Source organism: Danio rerio, chromosome 12, assembly GCF_049306965.1.
Source record: "Danio rerio strain Tuebingen ecotype United States chromosome 12, GRCz12tu, whole genome shotgun sequence".
Taxonomy (NCBI): Eukaryota; Metazoa; Chordata; class Actinopteri; order Cypriniformes; family Danionidae; genus Danio; species Danio rerio.
In genome coordinates, this window is record NC_133187.1 from 20,058,368 (window position 1) to 20,074,919 (window position 16,552).

The window sequence follows — 16,552 nt, forward strand, 5'->3', positions numbered from 1 at the left end:
TGGATTACTAGTGACCGTGACAATCATTAACTGTTTGTTAGCTTGATTTGTCTTTTTTTTAAATGCATGATCTCAGATTTCTTAATATCAATCTAAATCTGTTAGATTTAATCAGTAATAAGATATGAAAATGGAGTCTGTGTGGATGTTTCCCAGAAATGGGTTGCGGCTGGAAGGGCATCCGCTGCGTAAAAACGTGCTGGATAAGTTGGCGGTTCATTCTGCTGTGGCGACCCTGGATTAATAAAGGGACTAGGCCAAAAAGAAAATGGATGAATAAAGATATGAAGATGGTATAAATATATATAGCTGTAGAAAAAGCCAGATCCAATTCTATAAGATTGGTTTACTTAATATTCGATGGCAAAATTGATCCAGCTCCATACTATACACAATGGATGAATTAATAAGAAGCATTTAAAACGTGCTGGATTTATTACTATAATTACATAAATCTTGTTTAATTTATGTTTAACTAACAAATAATAATTACATAAACTTGCGGTGGCCCAGTGGGTAGCACTGCCCCGACTGGATCAGTTAGTATTTCTGTGTGAAGTTTGCAAATACAGTATGTTGGATAAGTTGGCAGTTCATTCGGCTGTGATGACCCCTGATTAATAAAGGAACTAAGCCAAAAAAATAAATAAATAAATAAATGAATGAATGAATGTTAAAACTATGTAATCCAACTGAATGGAAATTGTATATGCTATCACATAAATCTTATTTGTTAGGCCTAAATATTTTTTGAGTGTACTTAGCTATTGGACACTAAGAGCATTTCAAAACAGTTTTTAATATTCTGCAAGTTTTTCAATAACTTAACTAAAGTAATGTGTAAAAAGACATTTTTAATATTATAATATTAAATAATGTATAATTTAATTACTTACAGAAACTGAAGATTTCCATTTTGGTTCTAAAACTATTTTGGCTAAGTTTAAGGTACTTTCTTTAGGGTATTTTCCAAAGGGTCATCATTTTTGTTCATTACAGCAGCTGGCAGGAGATCAGTTGGAAAGACACATATTTTCTCGTGGTCTGCCACGGTACAGTGGGTGGTGTGCGTAAAGCACGTGTTTGGCGCCTTCCCCCCAAACAGCCAAAACGTGCATTTACGGTCCTTTCCCAGGTGATGATGTTGGCATGCTTGAGGCTTGACAAACCCGTGCTGTTGATGACCTTGAGTTGATTCTGCGGAGTAGTTTTGGCGGTTCTTCACAGGCCGCGTGACACGAGCACCTTCAGATCAACGCTCAAGCTGTCTGTCCTCTCATCACCCTCAGTCTGAACACACACCTGTGAGCCCCACTTGGCCTGTCCACCCCCACAATAGCAGCAGGTCATCATAGGGAAATTACTAAAGGATGACAGCCATGAATGGACTGCTCACGTTGACTATTTTGATGAAAGGTCATAATCCCTTACAGGAAAGGCCCCTGCTTAGACTCCTGGAACTGTCTGGTTATTTGCCCTGACTCAGCAACAACAACAAAAAAAAAGAAACTGATCAATTAGATTAATTGGTTGATTTAGTACTGGGGATTTCACACACTTTACAAATCATTATGTTGTTTTAACCCAAATCTGAGGAAAAAATAGACAATCCCACTAGATTATATTTTAACTGTCTCAGTTGTTCAAACATTTTGAATTAATCAATTGTATGTATTTGTTAACATTGAATTACATATTGTTTACTTATTTTGACAAACTATAAACCATGCATCATTTTCAAGAGTGAGCTCAAAATGGAAGGTGACAGTTAAGAGGGTTAAAACAATTTTGATCTTTTATCTTTATATTAATTTAATTGCTCAAGTATATATGGGAGAAAGATTTGAATTCTAGGATGATGAAAAAGCCTATTTGTAAAATCAAATCAAATCATATAAAGTTTACTTTCTTTACTTATAAAGCACATTACTAAAACCAGTGGCTTCCCAAGGTGCTTAACAACAATAAAAAGAAATGACGTATTAAAAACTGTTTAAAAGAAAGACCATGTTAATAAAACCCTAAATCAACTTGATATCAATTTGATTAAATGGTGAAAAGGGCAAATCTGCATTACTGAATATCAAATGTCATTTTAAATAAATAAGTTTTAAGTTTGGATTTAAACAGTGCCACAATTGTGCACCAGTGGGGAGGGTATGCAACAGTTTTGGGCCTACCACTGCAAAAGAAATTTCCTCCCATTGCTTACTTGGATCAACGTTTGATTTGTGAACCTTTAAAATTTCACCTATGAAGGTGCAAGGCCATTAACAGCATTAAAAACACACAACAGAGAGCCACAGGGAACCAGTGAAGAGAGTATAGGACAGGTGTGATGTGCTCGTGTTTGTGACTGTCAGCATGCGAGCGACAGCATTCTGCACAAGTAGTATAATTTCCTTTAAGTCAAAGCAATACTAAACCATTATAATGAGTCAAAATTCTGATATAAAAATTGCAATAACTTTTTTATTTATCATTCATTGGCTGAAATGGGATTCCATAATTTAATTTCATTCATTTTCTTTTCGGCTTAGTTTCTTTATTAATCAGGGGTCACCACAGCGGAATAAACCACCAACTATTCTGGCATATGTTTTAAGCAAGCAGTTGCCCTTCCAGCTGCAACTCAATACTGGGAAACACCCATTCGCCCTCACATTCTTACAGACACACACACTCATACACTATGGCCAATGTAGTCAATTTAATTCACCTATAGCGCATGTCTTTGTACTGTGGGGGAAATCGGAGCAGCTGGAGGAAACCATGCGAACACGGAGAGAACTCCACATAGAAATGCCAACTGGCCCATCTGGGACTCAAACCAGTGACTGCTGTGAGGCGACAGTGCTAATCACTGAGCCAAATGCAATATATCAAGCAAATGGTTGCTTTAATAGGATTGTCCATATTTGTCCCAAGTTTGAGTTAAAACAACCTAGCATTTTCAGAGTGCACACAGCCTACTTTAGTTTTTACAGTCCAAACATGAGAAGATATCCAAAGAGTTATATGAGTGGATATAGAGGCAACAATAGCTCAATTAACCACTCATGACAGGCTATGCATTTCTGAATGTAGTCTCTGAATGTAAAAGAGCACACAAGCAAGTTTCCTGTCAGTTTACAGGAGCAAATAAGGCTTCAATAAAAGGCTCAACAAAAATGACCAATGCATGATTTAAAGATGTTGACTGATCTGATAAGTCTTAATTTCTACATTTTTCTAAATTTTGTCATAAACAACAAGAAAGCTGGCGTGGTGGTGCAGTGGGTAGCAATGTCGCCTCACAGCAAGAATGTTGCTGGTTCGAGCCTCGGCCGTGTCAGTTTGCATTTCTGTGCGGAGTTTGCATGTTCTCCCCGTGTTCGCATGCGTTTCCTCCAGGTGCTCCAGTTTCTCCACAGTCCAAAGAGTTTGTGGATGTTTTCCAGTGATGGGTTGCATCTGGAAGGGCATTCGTTGCATAAAACATATACTGGATAAGTTGCCAGTTCATTCCGCTGTGGCGAGCCCTGATTAATAAAGGCACTAAGCCGAAAAGAAAATTAATGAATAAATGACAACAAGAAAGCTATACAACTTTTATAAAGCTATAAAGAGTTATAAAGTTAAAATTGTGTGATATAAATCCACAATTCTGAGAAAAAAAATAGATAAAAAGTCACAATTCCAACTTTTCCCAAATCAAAATTTTGATATAAAACACAACTGCAGTAACTTTTTTTTATGTTTCATTCATTGGCATGTATGTGATTCCACAACCTTGGCTTGTTTTGTTTTAATTGTTTTTTTTTTTTTTTTCTAATGGGCACTAAATATATACTGAAGAATGAAGGAAACTTGTAGCCATTGACTTCTAAAGTATTTGTTTTTTCTACATTTTCAGAAAAAAAATGGTACAATGTTTTTACCAATGCAGTTTGTACCTTTAAGGATATTATTTGTTACATGGGAAACCAAAATGGACCTTTGGTTTTTAAAACCTGCAGATACAATATTGTACCTTCATCAAAGGTACAAATCTGACCCATGAAAGTACCACTATAGTGACACTTTGTACCTTAACAGTGTCAATTGTGTTCCTTTAAGAACTATTTAAAGACTATTTAAAGGCATTTTGCTTGATCCAAAATGCGTCAATTTATTTTCAGTAAATAACAAACATCAAATACATTTATTAAACAATGTTTTTTTAAGTTTATTTTTGTGTAAATGCACTATTTCCATTTACAATAAAGAATAAAATATACTTTAACATAAATCAAAAGATCTATTTTTTGCTAAAGATTTTACAACACTTTTTACAAAAGTGTTACAGAAATACATTTTCCCGATTTCAATATAAAGCTGATCTCCAATTATCACACAATACCTTCGTAATCACCTAAAAGTGAACTTATTTATTCATTTTAAAATACAAATAAAACCATGCCAAAGTATTGTAACGAGATGCGCACAATGTTTGATTAGCTTTATAATTCTAAAATGTCTGCATGAACACTTTGCATCTGCCGGGCTTTTGCCAGGTTAAGTGCGTAGTGGAAAGTAAATGCCATACGATGTGGATATTAATAATGATTTTTTTTTAAATCAGATAATACTTTCGAAATGTTTATCAAAAATGTTTTAAATGTTTAGTTTACAATACCTATGGTTTTGTTTTAGAAGTTGTTATGTAATATATGACTTAATAATGTTTATGAGTTTCATAAACATATGCTTTTAAATGATGATTCATGTTTTATATGGAAATTATTCATAAAATCACTTTGCCTTTCTAGTAATTTTTATATTCATAGGTATAGTAATAAAGGATTGTTCAACACTTATCTACCTGTCTACCTTCATTTCAACTGTACCATGGTACAGAACAGTCTTATAAGAGGTCTTTTTTATACCATATAGTACAACTTTTACAAAGGTACAAAACTGTTCCTTAAGGAACATTATTTACCACCATGTACCTTTTAAGTGTAAGCTATGAAATTCACAAGTTTAAAACATTCTCCAAAAAATCTTCCTTTGTGTTGAACAGAACACAAAACACTTCAAATGTGAGCAAATAATAATAAAAAGAGCAAGTCAAGAGTAAGCAACTAATGACAAAATGTTCTTTTATGTGTGCGTGTGTGCAAACAACTCCAACAGAGCGTTTTTTACAGTCTATGGTTCAAACGAAACTGCCACATCTAAACATTGTAGCTGATCATGTCCATCCCTTTATGACCACACGCATGTGCCTAATAAAGTGGCCGTTTCAGTGTATAGCTAGATGGGAAGACTCTTATTAGCATGTTCGTGCATTCTAGAAACAAACTTTAAAACAAACAACACGTCTTATCACTGACAAATAATAATGTGTAATAACTCTTCCCGTCTAGAAGACACAACACTGACTGACCACAAAAAAAAAAAAAAACACTGACTTTTATTCTCTGCCAAATATTGTGTCACACGCACGTGCACGCCGCCTCTTATCTGTTTTCCCCACGGCGCTCCCTCAACTTACTTTAAACGCTCACGTGACAAAAACAACACGCCCATGTCTGGAGGCTTTTATATAAATGATGCGGTTGATGCTGATGCTGAAAGAGAAGAAAGGAAAGATTTCTTACTGTAGTTACATCCGTCAAATACTGCGTGTGCTACAGTATGAGCGACCCGCGCTTTCCTGTCGACGTCCACCTTATTGGAGTGATGAAGAAGGAAAAGGACAAAGTAAGATACTGATGTATTTGTTGAAAGCTAGTAGAAATACTTTATGCCATATTTTATGTTTATAAATAACTGACTGTTTGTTGTGTGCAGAAGTACATGACATCCGTGTTGTGGTCAGACCAGAGTGAACTGATAGTGTACAGATCTCTCAGAGACTTTCGGACGCTGCACGTATGTTTTCATATATATGTTCATACTTATATTTTTGTTATTTAGCTTTAATGTTTCTTTAAAGTCTCTTACTTTACAAATTAATGAATTAGCTTTTCTCGTTATAACAGAGGCAACTGAAAAAGAAGTTTCCCATCGAAAAACCGTATCGTAAAGAAGACAGGGTGCTTCCTAGATTTGGAGGTACAATATGACTGACATTATCTTTGATATCTATTTGTTTTTCCCAAGTCGTGGATATTTTAAGACTGGGCAATAATAATAGCACAAATGAAGTCACATGTTAATGTATTTGCATTCTTAATGTACAAACTGTGTTTCATACAGTCATTGTTGCAGTTAAACATGACAAATAGCTTTGCTTTGTTTGGTGCAGCAATTATACTTTAGTATTACCTATTTAACTAGAATAAACATTTTTAATTGTAAAGCCAGGATTGTTTTAAATAAGGGTTATAAGTACATAAGGCACCTTTATAATAATTATTTAGCTGGCACTTCCTTTTAATGTGTACTGTAACTATTAATTTCACTAATGAGTGATAATAATTAATTAAACATATTGACAAAATCGTGTCGAAAAAACGTATCGCAAAGAAGAATGTGCTTCCTAGATTTGGAGGTAAAATATGACTGACAGATTAACACGTGAAGAAAATTGTAATAGTTATCTGTGATCTCTATTTGTTTTTTCCCAAGTTGTGGATATTATTATATTGTAAGACTGGGCAATAATAGCACACATGAAGTCACATGTTAATGAGTTTGCATTCTTTATGTAGAAACTGTGTTTCATAAAGTCATTAATGCAGTTAAACATGACAAGTAACTTTGCTTTGTTTGGTGCAGAAATTATAATTTAGTATTACCCATTTACTACAATAAACATTTTTAATAGTAAAGCCAGGATTATTTTAAATAAAGATTATAAGTACATAAGGCACCTTTATAATAATGCTTTTGCTTACACTTCCTTTTAAGGTGTACTGTAACTATTCATTTCACTAATGAGTGATAATAATTAATTAATTATACTTACAAAATCATTAGGGTTAGAATGCAGGTTAGGTCATGGGTGGAGAATTAATTGCAAATACTATAGTAAGAACATGAATCATGTCTAACAAGGACACTTTAAAATAAAAAGTTACCTTTATTTATTTGGGAAATACAGAGTTAAACTTTGCCTGCATATCTGCAACACAGCTATAAAACCACTCGGGAGCTTTCACCTGTTTTATCTACATAGTTTTTGTTGTGCTGTTTAATGATGAAGTTTCTGTTGGTTGCAGCCCAGGTCATGAAATCTACTTTTCAGCTGAAGGGTTTGGATAAGTCTGTGTCTCGTCTGAGGAATCTGGAGAAGTACTGTTCCAGCTTATTGCAGTGTGACACAATTGTGTCAAATTCCAGAGAGGTGATCCAGTTCTTTCTGCCAACTGAACAGGAGTTGCTGCCAGAATATACACAAAACAGGTATGTAGATTACCGGCCTGCCGCAAATAAGTAGGTAGCTGCAGCTAATCAAAAACATTAGTGTGACAGCTGATGTACAACCCAGGTTCATTCTTAACATGTGACTCTGAAAGCACCAAACATATTTCATTTTTAATGCAGTTTATAGGTGAAATGAACACAGGGAGGAAGTAAAAAAACAATTGTCCTTGTCTAAGCCAGTGGTTCCCAAACTTTTCAATTCGCGACCCCCAAAATAACAATGCCAGTGACTCGCGACCCCCAATATCCTCTGAGGTGGTTATAAATATATAGGTCTAAGTCTATTCGTCGTTTCATTTTGAGGAATGCCACTCGAATGCCATTCTCCATGTTTAGTTATACCCTAAAATTATTTTTAAAATATGTGAGTGCCATAAAGGTGTCAGAAAGTTTAACTTGATGCCATAAAATCAATCTGCTGCCGTCTTTAAAATAACGTGATCACCCCAGGGGTCGCAACAAAATCAAATGGCTGATGGCTTTTTATTCGATTTTTTGTTACTATAAATTTGTTTCTTCTGTAGTTTAATTCTACTAGTTTAATAAAATGTATTAGATTTTGGGATATTACCAGTCCTGCTCATCCCGCAACCCCCAATTTGGGAATCACTGGTCTAAGCAATTAATCATTAGAGGAGCACATTACTGGCAAACATGCAGGTTTTGTTAACAAACATGATATTTCTGATGTTTTACTCTGATATCTGATATTTTCTGATGATTTACTCAGTAGCTCTAACAAGGATGCAATGCACTCGGTATGTCCTGTGAAACTCAGTTTAACAAAGTAGCTCAAACTATGTGAAGAGTATATAAAAGAGAGTGGATGCTTCAGTAAGTGTGGTTTCATGTTTGGTCTGCTTTTCAGAATTCCCACGAGTCATCGAATACTTGGAATGTCATGTAATTACATTATATAACAAGCTGTACCTGTCTGAATACTACATTGTTTTGTGTATGCGTAGTGCTCAACACAACCGCCGCCTTTTTTTCTGTTCATTATTCAACTTGTTTTGTTTCAGCTCTTTTTCTTCAATTGTGTTGGACTGTAAATTCATTTGCTATTCTGGGTACTACCAGAAGTCCTAAGTTTTGAGATCTTAAAGAGTGGGTTGGATTTCAGCAAGAAGGTTGAAGGTTAGGTAAACAGGAGCTAGACTATTTAGTACAGGGGTGTACTAAACCCCCCTGATTTAGAGCCTTATAGGTGAGAATAAATATTTTGCAATCAATATGGAACTTAACAGGCAGTCAGTGTAAGGAAGATTAAATTGGGGTGATGTGATCATACTTTTCTTGACCTGGTAAGAACTCTGGCAGCTGCATTTTGCACTAACTGAACTTTATTAATAGGGTATGCTGATATAATGTCTGGGATTGGGTTTTGCTTTCATTTTATTTCTCTTTAATTTAAACGACTCAGAAAAGTTTTACTAAATACTCGGAGAGGACGAAATTACATGTAAATTGACTGCAGAATATTTGTACAGCGTTATAAATGGCTAATCAACTCATTTGTCTTATTTAAATAATCTACACATTTTATTTACTGTAATAATTATAATTTTTAGAGATAATGTGTTTTTATTTCTTTTTTCTGTCATTTATTTCTCATTTGCTGTATATTTAATAAATTTGATGATGTTAATAGGTTACATATGTTATACATCTGAAATGCTTTGGCAATACTGTTCAAAATGTCATGCCAATAAAGCAGCCTGAACTTGAATGAGAGAAGAGCAGATTTTACCTTTCATTGGGTGCACATGGTTTCTAAATTGCATAAAAGAGAAATAGTGGATTTTTAAAATGATTTTTTTTTTTACTTTAACCCATTAAAAAGAAAAAGTTTAAAAGAGATAATAATAAAAATTGTGTTAAAAATCAAATTATGTTTTGTTTGTGGCATGTCGTTAACTATTTATGTGCTGTGGGTAAAAGGTGTTTCAATCCAGCTATTTCAAACCTTTGAGAAGCACTACATTGTATCCCTCTAACTGCAGAGTGAGTTATGAGATTTTGGCCCTATAAGTATTACCTATGTCTTGTCTAATTTCAATAGAAGTAAATTGTTGGTCATCCAGTATTTTATATATTTAATACATTCAGTTAGCTTACCAGATTTTGTTGAAATATTTAATTGAGCCTCATCTCCATAGCAGTAAAAACTAATCCAATGCCTTCTAATAATGTCCCCCAGGGGCAGCATGCATATTGTGAATAGCAAATAGCCTATAATGGCACTCCATACTTCACTGGTCTGATCTTCATCTGTTGAACACAAAATAAGATATTTTGAAAGCAGGTTGACTGCAACCATCGACTTCCATAGTAGGAGAAAAATACTATCCAATCAATGGGTGCAATCAAGCAGCATTTTTATAAATATTTTCATTTGTGTTTAACAGAAAAAAAGAAACTCAGAAAGGTTTACAACAAGTGAAAGCCGAGTAAATGGTAGCATAATTTTCATTTCATTTAATTCCATTGAGTTTGGTTTAGTATGCTCAGTAGATGATACATAAACAAAAACAACTCCCTCAAGACAAGTGTGGGGCAAAACATAACAGAATCAGAAATATAGATAGAATCATATGTTGGGTTGGTAGCTGACAAGCATTTCTGAATTAGAGTGAACTTGAAGTAAAAGTGCAGTACATGTAAATGTTTCCTAAAATTGCTCTCTTCTCCATTCAGTGTGATGATTCTGCAATCAGACAACATCCCCACTGCTCACGGAGGACCTGACCTGCAGAAAAAAAGTTTGAGCAATGGAAATGTGACCCAGCCTTTTGTATCCAAGGCATATCAATGCGTAGCTCCATATGAGACCAAAGACACAAAGAACAAGCCCTTTAAAGTCGCAATCGGCGAAAGAATGGATGTGCTCATTAAAGACAGAGCAGGTTTGTAATTATTCTCAGAAGGAAGCAAATCATCAGTTCTTCGTTTGGTTTCTTATACTGTAGTTTCTTGATTTATTTATTTTTTGAACACGATCAGGTTGGTGGCTTGTAGAGAATGAGGATAAACATTTAGCTTGGTTTCCTGCTCCTTTCTTGGAATTATGTGATGGGGAAGAGGAAGAGGACGAGGATGAGTATAACTCAGTGACCTGTGAAAGTAAGCCACGGTAGTTGCATAAACTTTCTGCCATTATGAATCTCTCAATATAAGGTTGCTAAATAAACACTTTCTTCCTTTCCCTAGTGTCTCTGTACTGCGCGACAAGATGTTATACTTCTAAAAAAGAGGACGAGCTCTCACTGAGCATCGGTGCTGTTGTGGAGCTGTTGCAGAGGTCTGATAATGGTTGGTGGCTTGTTAGGTAATTACAGTTGTTTATCTTGCACGCACTGACATACAGACAATGATCGGAATTGCAAACTATTTTTAGGATAGATGTATTTATAGACCACAAGTAGGTTAAGCGCAGGCATTTTAGCAGTTATGTAATATAAGGAAGCAGTTGTTCTTTATTAGAAAGCAGTTTTCGTATATTTTGATGATTAGATAACACAAGTAAAATTCATCAAAGGCGAAACGATAAAGCATGCAGCAAAAATTGTTGGAAATTAAATGATTTTAAGATACAGTTGAAGTCAGAATTTTTAAACCCCCTTTGAATTTTTTTTCTTCTTTAAATATTTTCCAAAAGAAGTTTAACAGGGCAAGGACATTTTCACAGTATGTCTGATAATATTTGGAGAAAGTCTTATTTGTTTTATTTCTGCTAAAATAAAAGCATTTTTTAAATTTTTAAAAAACATTTTAAGGTCAAAATTAATAGCCCCTTTAAGCTATATATTTTCTCGATAGTCTACAGAACAAACTATTATGTTTAGCAATGTGTTGAAAAAAAATTGTCTCTGTTAAACAGAAATTGGGTAAAAAATAAACAGGGAGGCTAATAATTCTAACTTTAACTGTATGCAAAGTTAATTTATTTGGATGTACTGTTATCCTGTCTTGTTTTCTTCTGGAATTATAATATACCTAAACTTAAATCAAGATTTTGTATCTGATCATTTTATCATTTTATTTAAAAAAAAAAAAAACTTGCTAATACCTGTTATATTTAATGCAGTAAGTTAAAGAAGTAAAGAGTAAAAGCAGTAAATTACTCAAACAGAAAATAAATTCCTATGACAGGTTGACTAGGATAGGTTGAAATAATGGATGCTCAAAAATCAGCTTTAAAATGTACATCAAAAGTAATTTTGAAAACTACATGTTAAAATATAATTTAAAAATATGACCGATATTTTATTCATTATCTTTATTTTTTTGATCAAATGAATGCAGCCTTGATGAGCAGAAGAGAGAATAACACAATATAAAAAGCTTGTTTCTGCTGGGGGTTTTAATTTAACAGTTTTTTTTTCTAGTGATCACGTCTATATCTCATAATTTTGACTTTTCTACTCAAAACTGTGAATTTATTTCCTTATATTTTGAGAAATTGTGTGCAATTTACAGTCATGACGTTTTCTTGGAATGGCAAGATTATTTTATAAATGAAAATAATTAAATCAATTCCGTGAAAAAAGTTCTTATGGGCTCTATGCACAGCTAGTATTTTTCTGCTGATGATAAACTTCCGGTGAAAGCTTAATGTGACTATCAGGCAGTGAAAATAACAGATTTTTAAAGAAATCAGACCTTAAACATGGAGATTTTATAATGAAAAGATTGAAAGGCTAAAAAAGTCTGTGTATAGACCTCATTGATAGAAACTCAGAATTGAAGAAACTTACAATTATATAATGAATAAATAATAATATTAACTAGCCATTATGAGTACAATTCTGAATTGGTGTTTAATTGCAAAAAAAAAACTCGAAATTGTGAGATAAGTGTCTGTGAGAAATAATCTTAGAAATGTTAGAAAGCCTATTAACCTGCACTTCGTGAGAGGAAAAATTATGAGCTGGAGAAGGTAAAAATTTAAATTTAAATTTCTTTACATTTGGAGTGTTTATCTAAAAGTCATTGTTTGGTTTCCAACATTAAATGGTTGGAAAAAAAGTCATAATCATGAAAAAGCTGTCAGAGATTACTTGAATGTTGGCGCCAATTAGGCATGGGATGATAAACGGTGTCAAGGTTTATAGGGGTTTGGAAAAGTCAGGGTTTTAATACTGTTAAAATGTTCTGTTATACCATTCCTAAGGTATATGCAAGGGATTTAATGTATTTTCATATGTTTTTGAAACTAATGAAGACAGCAGAAGTGAATGATTTATTTTAGCTATTTAGCCTGACATTTTTACTGTTCCAAAATATTATAAATGTTTTTTAGAACTAAAAGAAATTGAGTTCAATGGGAATTTTTTTTTTTTTTTAGATAAACATTTAGAAAGGTCTTATTTTAGAGCAGTAATCACAAAACCATGACACAGTGAAGCTGTGGTATGTTTATCCAAGGATATCATATCGTCAGAAACTTTTACCGGCCCATGCCTAGCACCAATATCCTAGTGGTTAATGCCTCGACACATAGCACCCAGGCGCACCCGGTGACATGAGGTCAATTCCTGGCTTAAGAACCTTTGCCAATCCTTCCCCTTCCTCTGCTCCCCACACTTTCCTGTCTGTAAATCTCCATTGTTCTGTCAATAATGCTGAAATATATATATCACACCCGCAACAGGTCTTCAGTAGGAATCTGTAAACACAAACACAAAAATGATAACATTTGTATTCCATCATCAGATATAACAATACGGCTGGTTACGTGCCCTCCATGTACCTAAAGCTCTACAGCAGCCCCAGTTTTGGCCTTCAAACACTTCAGAGGAAACTTCACAGCTCCACCATCAACCTGTCTACCAGCAACTCTCCCAAACCAGAGCCCCAGCGAAACAGAATCAATCGTTTCCTTAAGTCTAGCTCCCTAGAAATCCTGTCAGAACCTCAGAGTCACTTCACCGATCAAGTGCAGCGTCAAGAGTCCGGCAGCTTCAGCGATGATGGAACCGACTTCAGCTTCAGCTCTTCAGACACCACCTCCATGAGCCCCAGCATGTCCAGCTCAGAAGAAGATGAGGGCCCTCTGATACGGCAGGATAAAGAGGCAGACAGCAGCGATAGCGCTTTGTCCAGTGGTCAGTCCAGTCCTGTCAACTCTGACACTGGACATCCGATGAAGGGAGTCGGAGCTCCAAAGGTCCCACCCAGACCACAAACTCGAGAGATCCTACAGCGCTGCACCACCTACACCCGTAAAGCTGCTCTAGCAACATCTGTGCGACTGGCTCCTGAAAGACAAGTCATGGTAGATGGAGGAAGAGCTTGAAAGAATGAAATGAAATCCTTTTACTCAATCACTGTTAAAAAGGGTTTCTAGTTTACAGCATGCTTTGCGTCAGATGCCAGGAAAATAAATGCTGGAAGTGTTATTCTGTGTGTTCTGCATGCGATTAACACAGTTAAATGTAAATTAGTCTGTGATTTTGTAGGCTTCTGTTATGAAGAAATTTGTTGGCGAATCTTTAAGACTTTACACTTCATGATCCACAACTGTAGTCATGTAAGTGTTTTACAAATAGTCTTTTTGATAGTTACATTAATATTATTGCATACTAACATCTAATCATAAAGATGGGAGTTTATCTGAAATTTATGCAAACATATTGCAATGACTTGTTTATTCTATTCTATTCTGTGTTCTTGTTTGTTATATATTATGCATAACCTGTTGGATGTAGTTACTGTTTACATATTGTAAAAATTCATAGTTTCATTAATGTTATATTAATGTTATAGTCTTTTTGTCAAGTTTATGGTATTCCACACTGGAAAAGGTTTTGTCTGGATTTTTGCTTAACTTCATACGTTTTAATAAATGTTTCCTACGATTTTGATGTGGGATTTTTTTTTAATATGCACAAATGCACACACACGCACACATATACATATATTCACTGGACAAATAATTTAACAGGGCAAAGAGTTAAATTTATTTTATATTATAGTGCATCTGAAAAATAATTCATTGCACTTCACTTTTTCCAATTTTTTTTTTGTTACAGCATTATTTCAAAATTGAATAATTAATTTTTTTTCTTCAAAGTTATACACAATACCCCATAATGAAAATGTAAAACTTTTATTTTTTTTATTGTTGCAAATTTAGTATGATAAAAAAAAAAAACTGAAAAACCACATGTTCATAAGTGTTCACAGCCTTTGCTCAATACTTTGTTGATGCACCTTTAGCAGCAATTACAGCCTCACGACTTTTTAAATATGATGGCACAAGCTTGGCTAATCTGTCTTTGGGAATTTTTGCTCATTCCCCTTTGTAGTACCTCTCAAGCTCTATCAGGTTGGATGGGTAGCGATGGTGTACAGCCATTTTCAGATCTCTTCAGATATGTTGAATAGGTTTAAGATCTGGGCTCTGGCTGGGCCACTCAAGGACATTCACCGAGTTGTTGTGAAGCCACTCCATTGATATTTTGGCGGTGTGGTTTGTATCAGTGTCCTGCTGGAAGATGAACCGTTGCCCTTGTCTGAGGTCAAGAGCACTCTGAAGCAGGTTTTCATTTAGGATGTCTCTGTACATTGCTGCATTCATCTTTTCCTCTATCCTGACTAGTCTTCCAATTCCTGCTGCAAAAAAAACATTCCCACAGCATGATGCTGCCACCACCATGCTTTACTGTAGGGATGGTATTAGTGTAACGTAACGCCTGGCATTCAATCCAAAGAGTTCAATTTTAGTCTCATCAAACCAGAGAAATTTGTTTCTCATGGTCTGAGAGTCCTTCAGATGCTTTTTGGCATATTCCAATAATAAGAAGTGGTTTCTGTCTAGCTCTAATTGGTGGATTGCTGCACAGATGGTAGTCCTCCTGTAAGGTTTTCCTCTCTCCACAGAAGAATACTGGAGCTCAGACAGAGTGACCATTATTGATTACCTCCCTGACTAAGGCCCTTCTCCCCTGATCACTCAGCTTAGATGGCCAGTCAGCTCTAGGAAGGGTCCTGGTGGTTCCAAACTTCTTCCTCTTATGGATGATGGAGGCCACTGTGCTCATTGGAACTTTCAGCAGAAAGTTTTCTGTAACCTTCCCCAGCCATGTGCCTCAAGACAATTCCTTTGTCTTCATGCTTGGTTTGTGCTTTGATATGCACTGTCAACCCTGGGACCTTATATAGACAGTATGCCTTTTCAAATCATGTCCAATCAACTGAATTTACCTCAGGTGAACTCCAATTAAGCTGCTGAAACATCTCAAGAATGATCAGTGGAAACAGAATGTACCTAAGCTCGATTTAGAGCTTCACGGCAAAGGCTGTGAATACTGATATTGTACTGGGTATTGTGTGTAAAAATTTGAGGAAATAAATGAATTTAATCCATTTTGGAATAAAGCTGTAACATAAAAAAATGTAGAAAAAGTGCAAGAGCAATATAATGTGCAACATTTTCAGATAATGAAATTGATACCTGCTAGGACGATGTCGTGAACAAAAGAAAAAAAACAAGAAAAACAAATTTAATTATTTTACTTTATGTTTTTCTGTTCTTTTTGGCCTGTTTTGAGAATGGATCTCTAATATGATGCCCATCAGTGAGCTGAGTTTGGCTTTGTTAAATTCCCGCTAATCATAACGGCAAGATGAACAAGTCAACTACTGGTAATAAATTGCAATCATTAACCTAAGGAGTGTCTTGAGGTTTCTGTGCAGGAAGCTGCGCTTAAGTAAAACTGACATTCTCAGAAATAGTTTGTCAGCTTTTATTGCCTGTTTGTCTGTTATTGATGCTTAAGATGTGTACGTGTTTGAGAAGACTACTTTTATAATGTGTTTGTGTACGTGTTTGAGAAGACTTCTTTTATAACGTCAAATTATCCTGGCAAATTCCCCTTATTATATCACCAATGTGTAGGACAGGTTCTACCTGCTTGAAAAAATGAAACCAGACACCACAAAACCACTCTTATGTTTCACTATTTATGGTAAAAGCCAAAAATTAAAAGGAAAAATGAAGACTTTTTTAAAATTTCCAGCCATCTATCAAATCTTCTCAGAAAGTTTTATTTATTATTATGCTTTGCTAACAATTTTATTTTGACAGCTTTAAAGGTGATTTTCTCAAATTTCCTAATCGTTTTACTGTCTCATTAACTATTGTCTTACCTCA

At 34.9% G+C, this 16,552-nt stretch overlaps 1 protein-coding gene across 1 annotated transcript; it reads left to right on the plus strand.

Annotated features, from left to right (window-relative positions):
- Positions 1–5,488: 5,488 nt before the first annotated feature.
- noxo1b (NADPH oxidase organizer 1b) lies at positions 5,489–14,255 on the plus strand. Its single transcript, NM_001326698.1, is given in 8 exon segments — positions 5,489–5,727; positions 5,818–5,898; positions 6,009–6,081; positions 7,191–7,374; positions 10,093–10,301; positions 10,399–10,518; positions 10,606–10,723; positions 13,111–14,255. Coding segments are annotated over 8 exon segments (1,434 nt in total). The 5' UTR covers positions 5,489–5,661; the 3' UTR covers positions 13,694–14,255.
- Positions 14,256–16,552: the final 2,297 nt, after the last annotated feature.